Below are 23,485 nucleotides of genomic sequence, written 5' to 3' on the forward strand. Positions count from 1 at the left end.
AACTTGAGCATTACGAACAATTTTGTAACAATTTGCAGCAAATTCGAATCTTGCAATTCAATTGGAATTCAATGTTAAAAGTTTCACCATTTAAATAGATGGCAATTTTATCAATTTATGTACAGGGTTAAAAAATCAAAACAATTTTAGTGCTCATCGAAAACGGTCTGTGCCCGTCGTTTAGAAAAGAATTTTAGTTTCGAGAGAGCGTTGCCAAAACTGAAACGAACTTTTGAGAATTGATTTCGACGCCGAAAACTTTTATAGATCTGATTAGTTCACTTGACAGTGCTTTCCTGAGCTGCTTTTCGAAAATGAGATTGTTAATGCATGAAATTTCGATAGATCTTTCGATAGCACATTGATATATATGTATATTATAGAGATAATCTATTATATATTGTTTATGTTATATGTATGGCTTCGATAGTCCGATTTGCGTTTTATCGATTTGATGTATCGATTACTTATCGCCTTTCTTGATTATGTTCAACATAACAACACTCATAAATAAATTTGTTAATGTAAATAAAAAGTTTATAGAGCTGAGATACATATGATCCATGATCTATTTATCAATTTGTCTGTCGTAAGCCTTTTGGTAAATTGATTGATATGGCATTAATTTCCTTTACTTCTATGTGTCCTGCGCTCGCGGACTCTTGACAAATCTAAAGCATTTGTTATTTTACTAGATCGATATACCCGTATAACCCGATATCTAATTTACATTCGTTTTGTTTTTCTCAATTGGATATTTTGTTCTGTTGATAATCGTTTAGCCTAATTAGGATATTGTTAAAGCTGTGATTAGAAGCATTGATCGATTTTGATAGCTTATCGATTCTCTTATAGATTCGATGCTTTCACAAGTTCATCAACTCTGAGAATACTTCGAAATCTTGATTTACAAGTATAATTCGCATTTTACTATATCGATTGACTAGTTATTTACTGAATGTGCTAGGTCGATTATTTTTTGCACTGTTCTAGGCATTTTTAAAGGTTTTAATAGATTTTATTCAGAATAATTCTTAACTAGCAGATCTCAGTAAAGCTACTCTCTATATAAAAATTTATTTGTGGAATAAGCTTTCTATGATTATTGGAAAATCTTCAAGTAGAGTTCAATAAATTATTAATAATACATATATGAAAAAATAATATAAATTATTTTTAACTGTATCCTTAAATATCATTATCATCATTATCAGTCTACCGATAATTTATCGACTGCGCTGAGTATTTCGGTAGATGTCATACCTTATTCCATTCCACATGAACTACTTAATTTCGTTAATTGTTTTCGTTATCTTTGCGAGAATAGTGAGGAAAGGGGCATCTCGGGATGAAGTGAGGTGCTTAGTGAAGAGTGAATGACATTCAATTGAAGTGGGGTAGGAGATGCGACAGTCTGAAGAGCGCTTACCTGTCTGCGGGTGCGTGTAATTGGCAAACATAGCCGAGCAGTTGTCATAGTTGGTGGCCAGCGACGAGTTCCACGCCGGAAGGGGGAGTCCGGCCTCCGCTGCTGCCGTCTTAACTGTGTCCATGCCGACAGCTGTGGTGGCCTCAAAGCTCGCATTGAGCACATCAGACGGACTGAGCTCTGTTGCTGTTGCTGTCGCTGTCGCTGTCGCCGTCGCTGCTGCTGTTGCCGTTGCTCTTGCTGTTGCGGTTATCGATGTGGTTGTCATTGCGGCGCTAGGGTCCATATTGCTGCCCGCGGGCGGGTCCGTCTCCACTATGGAAATGAGTCGATCTTTGGTCGTTGTTGCAGCTGTGACCGCCTTGCGAGCGATTCCTTGCAAGAAGCTGTTGCTGCTTGTGCTTGTGGTGATGATGGTGGGCATACTGCCGGCCTCGCTATCGCCAGCCAGTTGCATTATTTATCATCAAATGGCATAGCTAGAGGGCGGGGATAGGGGGGACACGGGATAGGGAGCGAGAGAGTGAAAGAAAATATCGATTATTAAAGGTTTCGTTGAACGAAGCATAATTATGAGTATTAAATATAATAGGATTGACTGGGGATGGGAGTGAAAAGGCGAGATGGTTCGAGGGGAAGGGTAGAGAGAGACAGAGAGCAATGAATCGACAAAGAGTAATAGCTAGAGAAAAGAGGAGAGATACAGATAGAGAGATAGAGGGAAAGAGAGAGAGTGAGAGAAACAGAATAGGAGAGAAAGAGAAAGTGAGAAGAAGAGAAAGAGATAGGGAGACAGCGATAAAGAGATAGATAGAGAGAGACAAAGAAAAAAGAGAGGGAGATGACGCAAAGGGAAAGCAAGGAAGGTTGAAAGCGATAGAGAGAGAGAGAGAGTGAGAGAGAGGAAGAGCAAGAGACAGGGAGACAGAGAGAGTTGGAGGGAGAGAGAGTGAGAAAGAGAGAGAGAGAGAGAGAGAGAAAAAGACAGGGCGATAGCACAAAGAGTAGGCAGACAAGGGTGCAAGCGACAGGGAGAGAGAGAGAGAAGGACGGAGGGAGAAAACAGAAAGGGTATACAGAGAGGACAGAAAGCCATAGAGAGAAAGAGAAAGAGAAAGGAAAATATATATTTTTATTGATGGCTGTTTATATTTATTGGATCTTTTCTTATAATTCAAACTAACTCAATAATTAAAACTAGCAAAACATTTTTAGATCCCATTAATATATACACCTTAATTAACCGTTGATTTTAACTGTATTGTGAATCAGCGTGCTTAAGATTAATCGCTTGGTTGGTAAGCCGTTACGAAGATGCGGTTGACAGGATAACCTAATGAGACCTCGCACAAGGTGTACTAAGAGCTTACAAAACTACTCTTACTTTTACTCCCAGAATGTCGATGTTGCTCTTCCTCATGTTCCTCGATAGCTGAGAGCTGGTTTTTAGAACTGAGGTGAAAAGAAGACTTAGGGAAAAGCGAGCAACTCAAGGAGATAAAAAATTGGAGACAAACCGGAGAAGGTGGCCATAAAAGTCATCCATAGACTAAATTCTCATTCAGTCATAGGAGAAAATGGAGGCGCTAGCCCAGCTGGACAGAGTCCTACGAATGTATCAATTACATATATCGCAGACTTGATATGCACCCATTGCAACCTAAGTCTGCTTAGCATATACATATTTTACATATATATATTTATTTTTTCAATACATATTTGATTTATCCAATAAATTTCTGTTCAGATTTCAAATGAACGCAAAAACAAGTTGTTTCACAGGAAAACAGAAAACTATCATCGTCAATCGTATGCATTCCCTTCAAAGAATTCAAACTATTTCCTCAGCTCTGGAGCTGGAATTAGATGACAGTTCTATTGTTGCATTTTAATGAATGTTTCTTGGCGATGGAGCAACGCATTCAGCGGAATGCACTTAATCAAATCGAGCCACTCATTGTGTGCGCGATATATTCTTGTGGCTGGAAGCTCATTTTGTTTGCATTTGGCTCAGCAAAACTGAGTCAGTCTATTATTATGGCTCATTGTTTATTGTATATTGATTATTGTTGATTGTTTATTGATTATTGTTTATTAATAAATTGCTTTGGAATGCAGTCGTTGGCGTTGGCTGCCGATGTCTTTCATTTCTATTTATGTCTGGCCGCAGCGCAATGCAAACAGTTAATCAAATGGCTCATTGTGCTCTTAGCCAAGTATGCCTTGGAAACGACGGCTAACGGTATTTCAATAGAGCTTGGCAAATGTGTCACGTTTTGCCCACAGCTGAGTCAGCCGACCTGGCTGAAGTCAATTCGAACTTGTTATAACTACATAATTCACATCGCATTCTCAACCCGGCTCAAGTCAGCTCGACTTCATCAATCAATAATTGGCCTATATCATGATTGATTGCTTTCTTCAAGTATTGCAGCAAACATCGGCAATTAAAAAAAGTTTAGTGGGAGAGCTTCAAGTAGATGTTCACAATTATCCACAATGATATACTGAAAATTTGTCACAAAGTCTCGAGTTTTTACAAATTAATAAAATATACATACATACAGAAGGCAATAAATATATGTATAATCCACACATACACATACATTAAAAACTCAAAATTCGACTACGGAATACCTCATATTCCCTATGGGAATTGGATAAGGAAACGTAGAGAAAGAGGCAACAAGAAAAGAAAACTATTAGAAGAAAAGGAGATTTTAAGGAAAACTGCGAAAAAAAGGGAAGGAAACTGACAGTAAGAGAAAAGAGAAAGAAATATGGAAAGAAGAAAGAGATAAAGAGTGTAAGAGCGGGAAATTGATGGAAAAAAGAGGTAGAGAAGAAAGATGGATAAAGATAGAGAGAGATAAACTTCGAGGTACAGAAAGGAAAAACTGGAAATTCAACGAAAGATACGATATAAAGAGAGGTGGAAAAAGAGAGAGAGAGAGAGAGAGAGAGAGAGAGAGAGAGAGAGAGATAGATAGAGATGAAGATTGGAGCACAGATGGAAAGAGCAGGAAACTAAGAGAAAGTGAAAATTGAGAATAGGAAATGGAGGAGACAATTCTCAACATACGTTCATAGAGATGAGCGAACAAAAAGACGGTGCCAAAGAGTCATAAAAAGCTGGACATAGAGACATACATATATAGAAAGCTTCAAATATAAAGTTGATGAAGGAGAGGCACGCAAAAGCAGAGAGATTCGGTAACAAGATAGAGATAGAGAGATAGATAGAGAGAGAGAGAGAGAGAGAGAGAGAAAGAGAGAGAGAGGGAGAGAGAGTAAGTGAGAAAGTGAGAGTGAGGTAGAGATATAGATTCAAAGGGAATTGATAGTAGACTGGATCCAGAAATAGAGAGACAAAAATAAAGAGATCCATAACGAGATACATAGAGATATATAGCTATAGAGAGACAGATCGGCAAAGAGAAGCTGAGAACAGACAGAGACACGCTACACAGAGACTTATAGAGAAGAAAAGAAAGTTAGAGAAAATAAGAAAATGAAGAGCAAAGATAGTCTGATAATTTATTGTCCATTAATGTTGATTTTCTGCGCCTCTTATACTACCCCTTCATAAATGTGCTTTCAATTGGTATACAAAAAGCAATAATCACGTCTAACCAGTGCTTGATAACTGCTGGAGCAGCCCTCTCTATATAAGTAAACGTATTTTCTTCAGGCTCTCAGTAGGTTGGCATCTTCAGCAAATCGAATATCTACTTGCATAAGGAAAAAGTGAATCGCTCAACGCGGATATGAATTCCGCTCTGTCGCAGCTGCCAAGTGACCCAAATCGACGCTGTCTCGCTGTCTGGCTGTCTCGCTGTCTGGCTGTCTGGGCTTAGCACCTGCCAGCCCAGGTGTCGGCACGGCGCGCACCTTGACTGAGCGTGTCGCATTACTCTCCGTTGACTGGAGTGACATTCGCGCTTTCCTGCACAGCTGAGCTGAGGCTCCCCTGGGCCGCTAATTGATACGCAGTCATTCCTCGTAAACGGCCCATTTAATAATCAAAGCTATTTGTAGCAGCTAAGCTCTATCTCACTCTCACTCTGTCTCTCTCTCTCTCGCCAAGTGTGCTCAGCTGCCTTTGGCTTACATAAGTGGGTGGCTGGCTGGTTATGAAAGTAACATACGCTGCGACAACTTACAAAATTGAAATTCTTATGACATTATATAAAATACATCAGCTCAAAGGCATTTTGCGGAGGGCCAACAACACCCACAAGAATTTACCCCATATACATACATACGACTCTCTGTCTGTGTGCGAGTGAATTGTTCGAGAGCATAAAGCAAAAGTTGAGTTTAGTTTGCAGCTTAAGGAAGTGCAGCTAGATGATAATGCGAAACCTTGCCAAGTTTTCCAGCTAAAATCCATAAGCTACAAACTTCAGCTAGACTGTGAGGCTGCGGGGCGTGGCTTCAGTGGCTCTGCCTGCTGGACAGGGTATTTGCTAGTCGCTTATTTTGGGAGTGTTTGTGCTTTTTCTTGATATTTCGTTTTATTTTGCCTGTGTGTGTGTGTGTGTGTGCACAGGCATGGCTGGCGGCAGGCTTGCGCAAGCATGCTTGCGCTTGCATACCTGACCGCCCAACATGTGAATGAGGTCGATGCTATATTGGCCTACAAAGTGAGCCTGGACTCAGCTACCAATCAAGCCATGTCTGTGTATGTGTGTGTGCGTGTGTGTTTACTTCTGGTCAATAAACAGTTGCAAAGTGGGCAGCACTTGATAGGTAGAACGCGTCGTATGCGTAATATTTCATAGAGGCCTTGCCTATTTAACTAATTGCTTTAGCATTTTCTCAAATGTGGGTGGCTTGGCCAACGGCTAAGGCACATTTAAAGCGATAGCTGCTTGCATCATGCACACAAATAGTAGCTATGTGCAATATACGGCACATTGAGTAATAATATGAGGAGCATTTGCATGCAAATGAGCTAAATAACTATGGGTGAAGCTGCAGTCACTAAAAGGAATACTATGCATAGCATAGTATACATGTATGTACATGTACAGTATATAGTCATATGAATAGCTGTATATTTAACTGTAAATGAGTCGAGGACAATCGACAACTGAGACTAATAAATGCACAACTTTTGCTTTGCTTCCCATGGGCATTCAAGTGAAATCGTCCGTCCAATGTCCTTCTGTCTGTGAAGTCATTTCGACGGTATTCCAGCTAGAGAACCGACATTTGGAGTACATATTCGTGAGTATCGACTCATTATTAATTAAAATATCCAAGAATATTATTTTGAATTTCACAGTGGATATTTACATATATATATAGATATACATATATATGTACACATAAACTTAATTTGCAACTAGAAATTTACCAACTCTATAATTGACTTACTGTTGACCTCCTTCAGCGATGACCCACTATCGAACATACCCTATACATATCCACAATTTTTAAGGCATAATGAAAAGCGGCATCCTCCGAAACTCTAGAAACTCTAAAGTGAACGAATAAATGATTGTGGACCGTTGCTATTGATTGCCTATATATGTATATGAAGTATATACATATTATATGAAATATGTAATGTATGTATGCCCTCTCGCAGGCATGCAAATCTTAAGAAAATCAGATGTTAAATCATATACATTCAATGTGATAAATTAGCATATGTATATAAAATATATTATGTACAAGATAAGGAATTATAGATACTCATGCATATTATATGTACATAGACATGTCTAAGTTTATATGATAGTCTAATTATCGTAAAAAACTATATCAAGTAAAATTCTGGACACCGTCCTGACGCCTTTACCAAAAAAATGATTCACCTGTTATTGGATCATGCCAGAGTATTATGCAGTCAGTAGCGCCCGATTGCCATGCTCTCGCTTGTTTTCGATTGCCCTCAACGAATTTGGACTGGAAATCGAATTGCATTTGCTTGATATATAGCCGCTCGAGTTAATAATTCGTATAGCTCAAACTAGATTCCATTTATTAAAATTTAATTGCCGCGGAATTAAGGCGCTGCATTTGCAATGAGCGGAATGCGAAATGCGATGGCTCATTGGTAATACTGTTAGCAATTTATGCAAGGCTAAGCGTGATTATTAAAAAGTGGGCTAACGAGAAAGAGGCGTGGCCGCTGTTTGCTCATTAACAAGGGCATTTGGGCGGGCGCGTTGACTGCAACTGTTTCACTCTCACACACACACACAGACACACACACATATACATGCATATATATGTATGTATGTATGTATGTACGTATGTATGTATATAGCAGTTGTATGTTTGTAGCTTTGGGGCCTGCGCGACCTTAAAAACTTTCGCGCGATTTGACAATGGGGACGTGGCTGCGATGAGATTCGCAACTGCTTTGAATAGTGCACTGAAAGGAGTGGCCGTAGGGCCAAACGCGTCTCGACAATGTAGACTAGGGTAAGTTGATGCGGCTCTCCAGCTAACACACAGTTGGGGCCACATTCCGTTTCTGGCTTCTGCCAGGCCAAGTTGGCAGTCACCCGCAGGAGTCGGAGCGGGACCTTGTGTCCCCTTATTAGCTTTACTCTCAGTCAACGGGCGACTAAAGCAAACACATCTCCTATAAAAATGTTGCTCAGAGCAAACTGCCAACAATTACTAAATTCATACAAATTTATTGTGTAAAGGCTGAGTTGCCATGGCAATGCAGCTTATCAAGCAGAAAAGCAATTATTTTTAGCTTTTCAGCATGCAAATTTATTGTGACCTTTAGTTGTTGTTGCCCCAGTGAAAGAAACACAGAACGAGCTAGTAAAAATCCAGCGGGCGGGCTTAGCTGACTGCACAATGCTCGTTCAGTTCCATCTGAAAAGTGAGTGTGTGTCGTGATGCAACTAACATATTTACTAGCTCTACCTAAGCTAACTAACTCTACCTACCTCTAAAGTGTACAAATATCGAATTTCTTGTATATACCTAGGGGTTGTCATCCGTCTGCATTTACGGCGTAGAATAGATCGACTTGCACTCAAAGTAGAGACAATATCTATATATGTGACTTTGTCGAAGGAGCACGGTTGGTAGGTCTCCGGTAAAGCATTTGATAGGAAGGTTAATGCATTTCTTTACCAGTTTATTAAAAAAAAAAAAAAAAAAAATAATTCGCAGCAACCTTTCAGGCAGACTTTCTGACAGACGGTGCTAATTTTGATCTACCTTAAAAAAATACTAGAATTATACTATATTATATACTATTATATTATACTATACTATAACCATAGTAATGATTTTCAATGTCCTTAGTGGCCATGAACATATACATATTTGTTCCATATTTAAAAGATCTCAGCTTACGCTATTATTCTTGCGACTCTACCTTTACAATAATAATTGGAATGCACAGTTTTGCCGTTTTTCAAAGCCACTGAAGGCGTATGTATGGGGCATATTTGTTCGTTGAATTTCCGTACATATGTATTTATACTAGTTTGTTAACGATACAATAATAATATACAAGTCAAGGCTTTTAAAACTATCTTCAGATAATCGATTTTTTGTTATATTAGAAATATTTGCAACGGTCCTAATAGGCATAACCCAGAAATCTTAGGACTGCATACGAAGCAATTGCTTTTCCATACATACATATATTACATAAGGCAATACAAATTTCTAGCGGACAGACGCACATGGCCCAAAAGCCAATATACCCTTTACACTTTGCGAGCGTGTGTTATAATGTTAAAGGTTCTTAAAGTCGCAGTGATAAGACAATGGAAGTGCGCTGCTTGCAGAGGGTACGAATAGAGCTAAAGTAAAAATATACTTATATTTACATATATATGTAAATGTATATGTTTATACATATATATAATTTAGTTTTTCTTCCGCTTAAATTCACAGTGAAGTCGAGACCACAAAGTGGCCTTGTGCAGTCAGCGGTGCTGGCGGTGGATGAACTCAATGTTTAAGGTTTTGGAAATTAAGTGAGAAATTTGGAGTGCAACAACATCCAAGCGCAAAGGAGAGATGAGAAAAATTTAAGGCTGAGCAGTTGGCAAAAAATAGAAGAGAATAGAAAAATAATAGAGAAAATAACGACAGCAAAAAGCAAACGGCCTAAGGCAGTGCAGCTGCAATTTCTATAGCTGAACCAAATCTCAGTTGAGCCCTGAGCTGTGACGCCCACCGACAGCCACACCAACTGTGTCTCTCTCTCTATCTCTGTCTTTCTTGCTCTTTGTCCCTCTTTCTCTCCCTCGCTTGCTCTGTCTCGTTCTCAGCCTTTCGCTGTTGCATTAAAATTAAATAAAAATCAATTCGAGGAATTGCAATGGCAGTTACATCACCTACAACAGCCCGAAAGGATTCTCCTTAAAGCGGCTCTCGTGACGTTTGTCCTGCACCGCAGGACATTTGCCGCTCGGCTAAGCTATTGCTATTGCTGCTGCTGCTGCTGCCGCTGCTACAGCTTACACAATTCGGCATTGAATTTTGTTGCACTTTGCTCAATTCGTAGTTTGGCAATCCAAACCTCAAGTTCGGTTTATGTTTTGCTCAGTTGCACCGAGCACATACAGTCGACAAAAGGAATGAACGCTTTGAGCGGGTCAAGCCAACATTGAAATACCCTCACTTAACTGAGCTATCCGGAAGCATTTGTAGATCAAGTTTTTGAGATTCTGCGAATGTATTTAGATAACTCAACAAAATCTGAATCTAGTATTCATTTTTCAAGTAGAGAATAAAACCTTTAAGTAGCAATGATACCCATAGTATATATGGTATATGCTACCCATAATCTATGTCAATATACCCTGTGTAAAGCACATTGATGTTGTGAGAACTTGAAACACTTGTTGACATATAAACGGACAAAGTTCTCTTAGCTCCTAGTTGTTGTGTGACAGATTACATACATACATATGTATACAGCGAATAATTTTCTATACATATGTACATATGTCTCTTCGCTTCTACGTATTAATAGGAATTTTAGAAACCCCTCGTTAAGCCACAAATAGAGATGCTGAGAATTCTGCTATATAATTTCTTGTTTACAGTCAATTGGATTGGGTCGCTGGCAGCGCCCTCTGTTGGCGACAGCAACAACTACGAGTACAGCATACAAGCTGAACAACAATAATAATAAGGATAATCGCAATAACAATAAGGCATTCGCACAATACATGCCAGAACAGAGGGCGCCACACGGCTCGCCGCTCAGGCGTGTAATACCCTTCACATGACCAAATACCGTTTTTGACAGCTCATCACGTTTTATTGTCCCATTGCCTACTCACTCGCTGGCTCGCTCCCACTCTCCTTCTCTCTCTCTCTTTTTCTGTGTCTCTCCATCCGTTTCGTTGAAATTCATGTTGCCTTACCAATTGGTGTGTGTGTGTTGTGTATCAGTAATGCAATGGGCTGATTATATTGGCGTTGCATAATTTGTCAAGTTTGACACTTTATAAATCAATACCTAGGTGAGCTTATATGTGGTGGCAATAGACAACAAGACCATGAGACAAGACTATGAGATACTCTATAAAATGCAAATAATGAATAATGAATAATGAATGATGAATAATAAATAATGAATAATGAATAATGAATAATGAATAATGAATAATGAATAATGAATAATGAATAATGAATAATGAATAATGAATAATGAATAATGAATAATGAATAATGAATAATGAATAATGAATAATGAATAATGAATAATGAATAATGAATAATGAATAATGAATAATGAATAATGAAGAATGAAGAATGCAGAATGAAGAATGATGAATGATGAATGAAGAATGAATAATGAACCACGATTCCTTATTGAATAATGAATAAGGAATAATTAATAATGAATGAATGAACAATAAATAAGAACTAATTAATAATGAATGAAGTAAAAGTTCAAAATGATGAGTTGGCTATAAAACACTTGCCCGGAATACCTTATTAGGGTTTATTAAAGCTCTAAATCAATTTCTGGTCGATGACAAACTTTGCCCAGCAAATAGAATCCGCATGGAGCAGGGTATCACGAGGCCAGACAAGAATATTTGTGTGTACATAAGGAAACGGAGAAAGATGCGAATGAGGAGAGAACCTTGCCACTGGCTGAGGCAAGGACAGGGTCTGGCTGTTTGACTGTCAGACGCAATATCAGTGGTTGCCACACGTTGCATGCTGCTAACCAGGATAATGGCTTCAGACCCAGACCTTGACAACGGGGCAAAATGCCAAAAGAATTTCGTAACGCTCGTTTGCTTGCCAATTCAATGGCTCGGCGGTTGGGTGCTTGCCTGCGGCTTCTGATTAGAAAGTTGCCAGCTCAGATGCGTTTTGTATTTAGATAATATAATTAAACATAATGCCAGCCATTATCGCTTCGCCCATTAGCTCAGCAAAAGACACACGCGCGTTCCGCCTGCCACGCCCCCTGGCCCGCTTCCATTGTCTGGCTTAAGGCTTTGGCAATTGCATAACGTTCATTCATATGTCCGCAGCAGCTCCTGGTCAATGGCATCCTGACAATGAGAGCTTCAGCACTGAGTGGGAGGCGTGTCAATTGTTGTCAGGGTGGGCAAAGTATAAGTTAAGTTGTATAAGTAATCGGTAGCACGATGACGGGTGAGAAGCGCTCGTACCGCTGTGTCTGTGTGTGTGTGTGTAAGCTGTGAGACTTTTGTGTCATGGCAAGTCGAATGGAGTCGCCCATCAAAGAAGGCCACAAAGCCATTCAACTCAATTCAAACTAACTGCAGCAATGTGACACACAGACACACACACACACACACACACACACACACACACACACACACACACACACACACATACGCGAGCGCATACTTGAGGCAGCTGCTGTACTTAGGGCAAGGCAAGGCAAGGCAATCAATGCGAAGTGAATGCTGCAACTGGCCAATAAAGAACTGTAGGTTGCACCAACAGCAACAGCAACAGCAACATGCAACAAGGTGCAACAATTGATTTGCGCAACATTTTACCATTCAACAACACATACATACATACATACACACATACATACACACATACATACACATCTTTGCAAAATGTTGCGAACTGAAACCTGATGTCACTTCAAAAATTTGAAAAGAATTTCCATCTGAATGTTTTGTATGGAACATTTTCTATTGAGGCGGAGGCGGAGGCGGGGCCGGGGGACTTGGGCGGTAGCATCTGCGTTTCTGCCAGGCACTTAAAGAAGGCGAAACTTGTCAAGTACTGAAGTTTACCCTCAAGAACTCAACTCTCGATCTATTAGCAATAAGCATATGTGAATCATGTGATATAAATAGTAGGAGTATAGGGAATATTTATAGCACTATGGGATATATTACCTGAACATCTATCTACTCAGACATACCCATTAAAGGGAGCTAGTTATGCTAGCTATGGATGAAAACAACTTGTTGCTTGGCACGGTCCTCAATCATATTATTGATTGACAAATCGATAGCATTCAACAAAGCATTTATATATCGATATATCTGCATAAGAACTGGAAACTGACTTCATTTTGCGCTTTGCAGAAACTGAATGCGATAAGCAGGTGGAGATTAATATTTACCTACTCTATGGGTGTATTGAAATGGAGAGGAGTTGTACTTGAACTACTTCAATTAAGTTACCAAGTATTTGGAAACGAATAATACAATACAAGTAGAGTATAACAGATCAAGGAATATAAATATAGGTGTAAATATATTTTAAATCAGGCATACATTTATAAGAAATATTCACGTATATGGATAAATATATAATAATTCATTCATATCGAAATATATATAGTAGTATGTAGTATATATAATAGTAATATAAAACAATCAATTTACATCTACATGTACATGTGTATTTTTATTCATATGGATTACATGAATTACCATCCATATCAATAGATAGCATACGATAGACTAATCAGATCGATAAAAATCATTCACCATTCATATCAATATATAAATCAATTAGGTATCGAAAGGAAGCAAATTTTACTTCGAATATTTCGTATATACTATATATGTACCTAGTACGAAATCTCTAAATGGATTTTTAACTCAGAGGATATGTATGCCACAGATCAATCATTTTATAGATTCATCTTTAATGCCTTATGTGATTTGGATATCCATTACGATCGATATATATCGATAAATGAACAATGAACAATGAACAGTTGAGAGCAACAGAAAATGCAAAGCTCTAAAGCTCTGATGTCCTGTAATAAGATCTACAAATATTTATGGTTGTGTTCTCAAGTTGAAAGATCTGAATGCTTATGGCCTAGGCCAGTCTTCTACAGCTCTCTTGTGTTGCAGATCAGTGGATAGTTACAGGGTATTATTCTGGAAAGAGAATCGAACAGTCGAACAGCGTGTGGGTTGTTGGGCCGGGTATAAGCCACAATCGATAGCTTATTGCTTGCCTGAGCGGGGTTAAGCTGTCATATTCTGGCAGGAGGCAAGGGCCAGGGGCCAATGGGCATGGCTCCAGGCTTGAGGGGCAAACACTGGGCTGTATGCCGCAATTGACAAGAGAACTGCAGCCGCTTTATGGATTGCATTGGTAAAATTGTAATGAAATCCGGATTACATATCAAAGGGCTTAACGCAAGTGCGTGTCGCATGTTGACTCCCACTCCGCGTCGGTCGGTGGCAGGTGGCACGTTAATCGCTGGGCGCTGAGCGCTGAGCGCCGTGACTTGTGTGGGTGGCAGAGTGCGCCGGATTAAAGCTGTCGTGTGTGTAAGCAGGCAACAGAGCGCGCAGGAATCGCCATTAATTGAACGCCATTCGCCGACGGAAGCAGGCAGAAATGCCACTGCAAAATGGGGCGTGGAGGCTGCACACTGCAGAGGGGGCCGGGCGGGCTTAGCCATGGGTTAGCTGACAGGACGCCACTTTAGACACAATCGAATGATGCGATTGCCCAAGCATAATCCGATTTCCAGCGTTGACAATTTAAAAGTTTTTTCGTTGTTTTTTTTTTTTTTATGACTTTCGATTTGCTGTAAAGCATTTAAAAGTTTTTCATTTTTTTTTACGTAAAGGGTATTAAGTGAGCTATTGACAAGCCTTTTAAAGTAATTAGCTATAATTGTTTTTCACTTCATTTCCTTTTGCTCTGAGGCTTTCCTTTTATACCCTGATCTCACTGAAAATGGGAAATCAAGGTATATTGTTTTTTTATTCTTTTTAAATTTTTTTCTATTGTATGTTACAGGCAGAAGGAGGCATAGTATTCTTGATAGGCCCATTTGTCTTTTTGTCAGTCAGTCTGCCCCTCCCTCTGTTTATGTTTATTTGATAAAATTGTGATTTTTTTTATAATTTAGATATCGGCTACGAAATGCTGTTAAATTCCTAAAATTTCAATTGCAAATATATCCAATCTATTAAAGAGTATAGAGTTGAATTAAAAAAAAATTGAATAGAGCATAGTTATCATATACTCAGAGTTATCTTCTAGTCGGAAACAAGAAAAACACCACGAAGTAAGCTACTTAGGTCAGTCTAGCTTGGGATATTATTTTTTCATATTTTTCTATAATGATATAACATCGAAAGTTCTTAAAATATCGTATCGATGATATTAAAAAAAAAAAATAAATAAAAACGCGTTCTGTCATTTGAGTATCCGTCATATGACTTCCTATATCGCTGACAACACGTTTTATTGCCGAAGCAATTCGAACTAAAGGCACTGAGCTACCAGCGGGGGATAGGTATTTTTTTTTTTTCACGCTTGTTCAAATATATAAAAATATAGCAAAAATGATTCGAAATTTGCCCAAAAAAATATCCCGATGTCAATAGTTTTATTTAAACAAAAAATATCGATAGATTGATATTTCGATATATTTTCGACAACCCTAATAATATTTGACTAAATATACATACTGTTAATTTGATTATGGCACCAGTAAAAATGTAGAAGTCGGTTTATAAGCTGCTGCATAATGCCCGTTCATGGTCCTAAAATATTCAATCATTTTCAGATTATCTCAAATGAGAATCTGAAGCACGTGAAGTATCTGAACTCTACAATATTTGTAATAGCTGAACATTAATTTGTTTGTCAAGTTTTCAATTTTAAATCTGCTAAAGTAACTGATTCCTTTCTTTTTTTTCGATTTTTCATGTTTTCAATCAGAATTAGTGTTGCAAAACGGCCAAACAAGAAATGCAAACACTAAATTGCAATGGATTTCAGCCATATGTGAGCTCAATTTGAATATGTCGCGCATGAAATATTCGTGAGTTTGTATCAAGTATGTATGCATGTGCGGGGGGTTGGCAGGGGCGACAGGTGGGCAAACACCTGCTGCAGGTGCGACTACTGTTGCTGTTGCAGGCGGTTTTATTTATCGCCGTGAATTATTCAGATTTATAATTAGCGAATGGCTTGCAACATTTATTTCTTTTTGTGAATAATTTCCGTGTGAAATGGCATTCTCATCTGTGATATAGTTGTAATTGCCAAACGCACACATAGACACACACAGACACACACACACACGCCCACTGTCAGAGGGCAATAATTGCGACCGCAGTGTGGCAGCCTTTACAGTATCCCAACATCCCAGCATTCCCTTCCGCACCCTCGCCCTCTCTGACCTTTTGTTTGGTATTTTGCATAAATGTGCATATGAGCTGCGACTACAGAAAGCGCCCCATTTGCCCCGTCGCCCCACGCATAGCGCTCTCTGGACTGCCACACTTCTACGGCCATGCCCCTCTCAATAAGCTGCACAGTGGTGCAAAATAGCAATTCAGCTCAGAGTAATAAAACGTTTAAGAAGAAGTGACAGAGTCGACAGCTGAATTGACATCTGATAATAGAGTTTGGCTAAATAAATTCGAGAGTAATAACATATCAAGCTTAACTTTATTTAAATAAATAATCATAGTAATGTAAAAAAGAATATAATGTGATATGATCTGAACTACTTTGAATGCTCAATAGAGAAAATCATAAGCCTTAAATCATAAAACGCATCATAGCTCATTTAAGCTCAAGGTCAATCAGCTTGAAGTACGCGAAGCACTTTGTCTGAAAGCTTTTCGAAGCGCAAGTAAATATCCCGTAGAAATTGAATGAAAAAAGCTTTGAGGTTACAGATTAAGCAGCTTTCATTACACTTGAGTCTAGATACACTTATAAGAGTGAAAATAAGAGAGTAGAGATGTCCAGATATGATTAGATTTTTTGAAGTGTTAGACTTAGAAGAATCACTTAAATTGGGAGCAGCTATGCTGTTCAGGCATGAACATGCACAAAGATCGTATACAGGACTGGCCATATTCGACAGACCCATCTGCCACCCTTATTTTGACAGAGATGCCAGATCGCTTACTGGAATATGGACTGCCCTGTACACTCAACGACTAACTGGTAGTGTGATATATATAGATGAGGGCTCCATGTATGGACTTTATATATACGCAGACCAGCCTTAACCCAAATAAACCCAGCGATAAAGATATGTAAGAGAGGCAGAAAGAGACAGAGAGAGTGAGAGTGAGAGTGAGTAAAACAACAGAACAGCGCGGAGTCTCTCTGACAGATAGATGCACTAGATTTGGGGGATGAATTTAATCATGAGTCGGAGTTCAGAAGAGCAAAGATCAATGCTAAACTGAAGACAAACACATTCACATATATTCATTCACATGCATAGATTACTAGTAAAGTAGAATCTTTCAATAGCTGGAGGAGCATAGAATTGAATCTCTTAGGTTAGGCATATAAGGCTATGTATGATATGGACTTAACTCATTTAATATTTGGAATTCGATAAATGCAGCTATGCTTTGGATACATTTATAATACCAAAAGATATTTTGTTAGAACGGGGCTGAGTTTGAACGGGCTAAGTTTTTAAATGTTTCAAAAGCAGCTTGGCATATTTTTTGTTATTATATAAAATAAAATTTATTTAGTTAGGCCTTATAAGCATTTGCAAGGTTAACTAAATGAAGAGCTCTTCATTTTCGCCAGCCCAAATAGTTGTAATGTCAATTGTAAATGAATATTCCTGGTCGTCTGCATACGTTTGCAGCCACTGTAAAGCCGGCAATTGGCAACTGGCAACTGGCAAAGCAGCTTAGCAGCTGTTTGTGTTGCTTTTTTGCTTCCTTTTGTTTTTGCTCTCAGTGATGCAATGCTGCGGATGATGATGATGATGATGATACTATTATTATTGTTGTTGTTGTTGATGCTGCAATTTGCCTAGATGGGCACAGCCAAACAGGGCGAAAACAAAAAACGCAGCACAAGAGATAAACAAGGAGCGAGAGAAACTAAAGGAGACGAAGAAGAAGCAGATGAAGAGCAGCAAAAAAGCGTAGCATACTTTGCCGCGCAACGCTGACCAAATCCAACGGGCAGTCGACGAGTTTCTCTCATTTTATATTTTTCGTGCATTCAGCAAATCCAGTTGGCCGTACACACAACCCTTTGCAGCACCACCGCACCACTCGCACCACCGCACCACTCGCAGCACCAGCCTCATCTGCAAACATTTGTGTATTTATCTATGCTTTTCGTCTTTGTGGGGTTTGCTATTTTAGCTGCTGCCCATTTGGGTGCTGGCTGCATACCCTGCATAATATTTGCATAAAGTGGATTGAGCGACTTCGAATTTGACGCAACTGTTTATCTTCCTATCAATAAATATCGATATACTTTGTAATGGGATTCCTGCAGTACTATTTGCATTTTTTTAAAAAGCTGTAAAGCTTGGCTTTCGATGGAATACATTAGAATATCGATAATTCGAAGTATCGATTTCGATTTACAAAGAAATTCAAATTATTGATAATTCTTGAAAACGATTTTTTTTAAAGGGAATACGATTTTTTTTTTATTTATCGCGATTTTTAATTTAGTGGGTTACAAATTATCAAGGTTTAACTATATTATCTATGCTATGGTATCTTTATATTTAAGACCGAATTAAACTCGAGATCACTTGAAGTCCTGGAGCCCTGGTTCCAATGGTTGCTATGATAATCGATAAAGGAACCTTCAAGTTGAGTCCCCTAATAATATTAAAACTAAATTTTCAAGTGTTTAAGAGCTGCATATACATATATTGTATATATATTCCTTGAGAGACTTAAATCTTCAACGTTTGCCTTAAAAATGTAATGGAAAACTTATTCAGAAAAAGTGAGGTAACATGTAGCACGTTTTTGTGTGTGCATGCGTACATATATAAAAGAAGAAAGTTTAGTGTATGTCTTAACTACTTATACTGGCTCACAAAGTGAAACGTGTGTAGTTGGAGTTAGATTACAATCAGATTAGATAGGCTCATCTAAAGGCGAGGCTAACTGAAAGAAATCTATATGCTATATGACAGAATTGGAAAAGTTTTCAACGGCTTCTGGGCAATTTTGTGTGTCTATGCATGAGTGCGTGTGTGTGTGTGTGAAAGAGCGATAGAGATATGTGACATAGAGTGCCCGTTGTCAAGATCCCGGGTATCTGCTAGTCGTGCACTCCCTGAACTGGAGCACTTTGACTTGTTTTCTGTTTTTATGTTGTGCACTTTGCCATGTTCGCTGTTGCATTTTATTATTTGTATGTTTGTTGTGGATGTTGTATGAGTCCGGTTAGCGGGCTGTTCGGCCTGCCGTTTGACTCGCCGGTCGCTTATCTAGACCCACTGTAATTACCGATGCAGCGGTCCAGCTGAAGACCCTTTCATTAATTAAAATTTACATGCAGCTTATAACTCTATCAATTCGAAGAGCACGAGAGCTGAAGAAACCTGAAACGGGATTCCCCATGCGAACAGCCTATTCGACTCATGGGGCCAATTCGACTTGTTGCTAATGAGCGAAGCCAAGCGAGTGGAGCGCAGAGCCGAACTGCCCAATAAGCAAACCAGTTGCGCCCCTCTCAGTGCTTCTCATATTTCACTTGCTCACTTATCATATGCTGCTGCAAATAATCAGTAGTTCAGGGCATTGGCTCATGATGCTAGTGCTTGGTACTCTGCGATCTGTATATAACTATATTATAGAGTATTATTTATTTGGGGAAATCAAGTTTTTCTTTTCTAGGCAATTCAACAATCATTTTGGATTAGGATTTGGATTAGCTTTAGCGTGGCATATATAAATTATTTTCAAAATACTGCATAAACATTAAAATTTTGATGTCCTAGTTGTGCTACTTCTTCCATTAATACAACTGTATACCCAAGACCCAGGTGAATTGTTCAGTCGCACTTTTATTTCTATGAAATAGCATATACAAGTCACAAATATCCTGAAACTATCCCTCTCTCTCTCTCTCTTTCTCTCTCTCTCTCTCTCTTGGCCATCTCTCTAGAAATTGAGCCTTAGTTTCATTTTGGACATCTATTCAAAATGCATATAAATCTCTGACTAGATTGCTCTCAATTTTTGGCCATCTGAGGGCTGAGCAAATCATTTGACATAACCAGCGATGCCGTGCGAAGCCGTAATCGAATACAAATGTGGTTGAAAATATAAATATACTAAAATCGGTTTAATTCGATTGTTGTGTGGCTGACCGCACAATAATGAAATCAATTGATGGCCACGCGGCGTATGATTGTTGTGGCATACGGACATTCATTACGCATACGCACCATGGCACAATTAATGCGGGCCACCAGACTCGGGCTGCATCTGCCACAATCCAATTACGAAGCGTCAAACAAATGTTAGTTAATCAAATGAATTGTGTTTTATGGCTCAGCAATTGCAGCGACAACTATAATTAGAAAATTGTTATGCGACACGGAGGACATTTCGTATGCCGAAGAAGAGGAATCTATATATATTGAGAGAACATATAAAGTTTATATATTATATTGCTGTTGATATAAATAGAATATATAGGTTATTCATTATACATTGAACTAGCCAAAGCACGTCCTCTTTTGTACAGACATATTCATATATGAAACAAGTACATACCCTTCATATCATCGATAAATATCGATTATTTGTTAACTTAAACTACCTAAAAGTTTATTGTGCCAACATATTGTTTTAACTCTGAAATTTAGAGGGACAAAAGTATAAGCATCCATGGACATGTGTGACAAATATCTGTCATATCGCTAATATGGTCAGTGACTAGAAAAAGTTTAAGGATTCTCATGATGGGTATATTAGAATATAATGAAAGATGAATAAGATACTCAGCTTTTTTAAGTCCTAATATGTTTTTCCCTTTAGACCATCCATAGAGTCTACTTTGTAATAAAATCCCTCACGATTTGATCGCTCTTGATTCATATCCTTCAACTCCCAACATATTACATTGATGAGTGAACTATGTATATCACTTGATGCCATACTGCTCTCTTCTTCTCTTAGCTTATTCACTTAGTCGAAATGGACGAACTGCAGCGATCTATGTAGAACTCAGCCAATGAGTATTCTTCGAAGAGCGATGATTTTTAATGGAAATGCTTATCGACAAGTTAAATTTTTCTCCGTTTTATATAGATTAGATTTTATATATAATCATTTCAAAGAGCAGAAATGTTTGTATTATGTCCCTATACAGAATGTTTCATGCTCATGCTTGAACACTTATTTGTCATATGTTATATGGTAATTGTTTGCCTTCGTAATAGTATTGTGATTTACCCTCCAGCTAAATTTCTATATTTACACTTTAATCTTCCTTGTTTGATACTTTTAGCTAATTATTAAGATGTATCCTTTGAGCTTATTGAATTTAATTCAAAGAACGTTTTATTTTTGGGGCGTCTTTTAATCTTCCAGTTAATTTCGAAATCAAAACTTAATCCGCTTTCAGGGCTTATTTTGCTCATAGGGCTTTCACTTTCGCTTATATACATATATGTATATACATAGTATATAAATATATATATATATATATATATGTATATATACATATATCATCAAGATCAAGGCCATCACTCACACATACACACACACACGCACACAGACATTAGCATCCACTTATAAGTAGAGCAAGTGTTGCGTGCAAATGCAGCCCAGTGGCAACAGCTGCTGCTGCAACAATATGCAAATTGTTCTCTCTAGCTGCACGCTCTGCATTGTATGCATGCACATATATATTTAATATATGTAAAAGACTCTCAGACACACACACACACACACACACTCACACATACTCATGCAGAGAGAGAGACAGAGAGAGAGAGAGAGAGAGAGAGAGAGAGACATGCTCATCTGTCTCCAATGCTGATAAACACCTTAGACGACTGCTTAATACAAGTACTACACATGTGCTACGTTGCACAGTGGGCTGTAATAGTAGAAAAGCTGGGCATTTCGTATTTGTATTGTAAATAATTAAATGGCAAGTCTTACACTTAAGTTCGGCTCCCAACTGTTATCGATAACTTAAGGAACTACTACCATAGAGTTATCGGAAGTAGTATCACTCACTTGATTGGTCAGCCTTTGCTTCTGTTTAGAATGTGCAACACTTTGCTTCCATTTGATCGATGTTATCGATAACTTAAGGAACTACTACCATAGAGTTATCGGAAACAGTATTACTCACCTGATTGGGCAGCCTTTGCTACCGTTTACATTAAGCAACACTTTACTCCCTCTTAATCGCTGTCATCGATAAGTTAAAGCACTGCTATCATAGAGTTATCGAAATAATATAACTCACTTGATTGGTTAGTCTTTGCTTCTACTTGGCTCGTGCAACACTTTACTCCCACTTGAACGCTGCTCAACACTGTTTGTCTAACGATTCATTGTTGTAGCGCCAATGCTGCATATCATAATATGGATCACAAGTCGCAGGAATTTCACGAACAACAATGAGCAGCGCACCAAACGAGCTGCTCGCTTGCTCTCTCGCTCTCTCGCGCTCGTCCAGCGTCTGGCAACATTGTGTGTTTTGGTCGCCGGCACACAATGCAACAGCCGAGAGGCTGGCCAAACAAAGCCCCAGCCATAATAATAAGAATAATAACAATAAAGCATTATGTGAAAAAGTGGGCAACACCCCAGCAACGTCCCAGCACCGACCCGGCAACGTCGCAGCTCTAATCCCAGTCGTGGTCATCATTCTGCGTGGCCAAGCAGTTTATGCAGTCAGCTTCGCAGTCGACGTCGCAGTCGCCGCTGTAGTGGGCCGCCTCTTAGCGTTGTCTGATATTTGCATGATTTTCCCAGCGCCTTTTGTCTTTTGTGGCAAAGTGCAGCCGCAGCAGAAACTTGTTCTATCCGCTCATACCATCGCTCTCTGGTTCTCTCCCTCTGCCTCTACCTCTCTCTCCCTCTCTCTGCATTGGCCACCCTCTAAGCTTGGCCTATTGTTTTTTGGCCGCATGGGAACAAGCTGCGCCGCAATTTTACTGATTAGCCAAGACAAGACGAGACAAGACAACTTCAACTTCAAATCTGCTGAACACACAGCCCAGCCGCGGCCACTCTCACGCTCATGCCCGCGCCCACGCCCACGCCCACATCGACATTGAAGCACTTAGGCCTATGTGTGTGCGGGCGCACATGCTTAACCTCCTTGGTCACATTGTTCTGGCGTAATGCCAGCGCCCCGGCCCAGTTCACTGATCTGAGGTCCGCATTTTTGAGTGCTTGGCCAAGTTCAGGCCACCTTCGTGCCGTTCAAATTGGCCTCAAATTGCGTTCCAAAGGTGGCAACGCTGGCAACTATGCTTGTTTACTTTGTGCTACGAAAATAGTTTCAATGGAACGCTTCGTCGGGCAACTGTCACGGATGAGACAGCCGTTAACGTCCGTTAAAGCGCGTTCGCAACTTTGAAAGGTCTGGCAACTCTTTGATATGCAAAGTACAAAAATGAATGTTTAATGTGGCAGAATAAATTTCCTATTGGCAAAACTATTTCAGTTTTTCGTTAGCTTCTGGAGTGCTTAATATTTATACATCTGGCATCACTCGGAATTCGAAATGGCCTTATAGATCTGGCAGTTCTTTTATGGCAATACTGCAATGGCAATCCACGAATCCATTTGGTACATCAATCATTGGTTCAGTATAGCGAGAGAGAGAGAGAAAGAGGAGAGA

The 23,485-nt window shown here is 39.1% G+C and overlaps 1 protein-coding gene across 1 annotated transcript in view; it reads right to left on the bottom strand.

Moving 5' to 3' along the window:
• Nucleotides 1–23,485, bottom strand: part of Pdfr (Pigment-dispersing factor receptor) — a 49,356-nt gene that overhangs the window by 7,475 nt on the left and 18,396 nt on the right. The window contains exon 2 of the mRNA XM_089263946.1: nt 1,430–1,908. Within this exon, the coding sequence (XP_089120072.1) occupies nt 1,430–1,886 (457 nt within the window). The 5' untranslated portion in view covers nt 1,887–1,908. The remainder of the gene's footprint in view (nt 1–1,429; nt 1,909–23,485) is intronic.

This window comes from Drosophila navojoa, chromosome X, assembly GCF_054131105.1.
Source record: "Drosophila navojoa isolate 15081-1374.11 chromosome X, UAZ_NAV_1.0, whole genome shotgun sequence".
Lineage (NCBI taxonomy): Eukaryota > Metazoa > Arthropoda > Insecta > Diptera > Drosophilidae > Drosophila > Drosophila navojoa.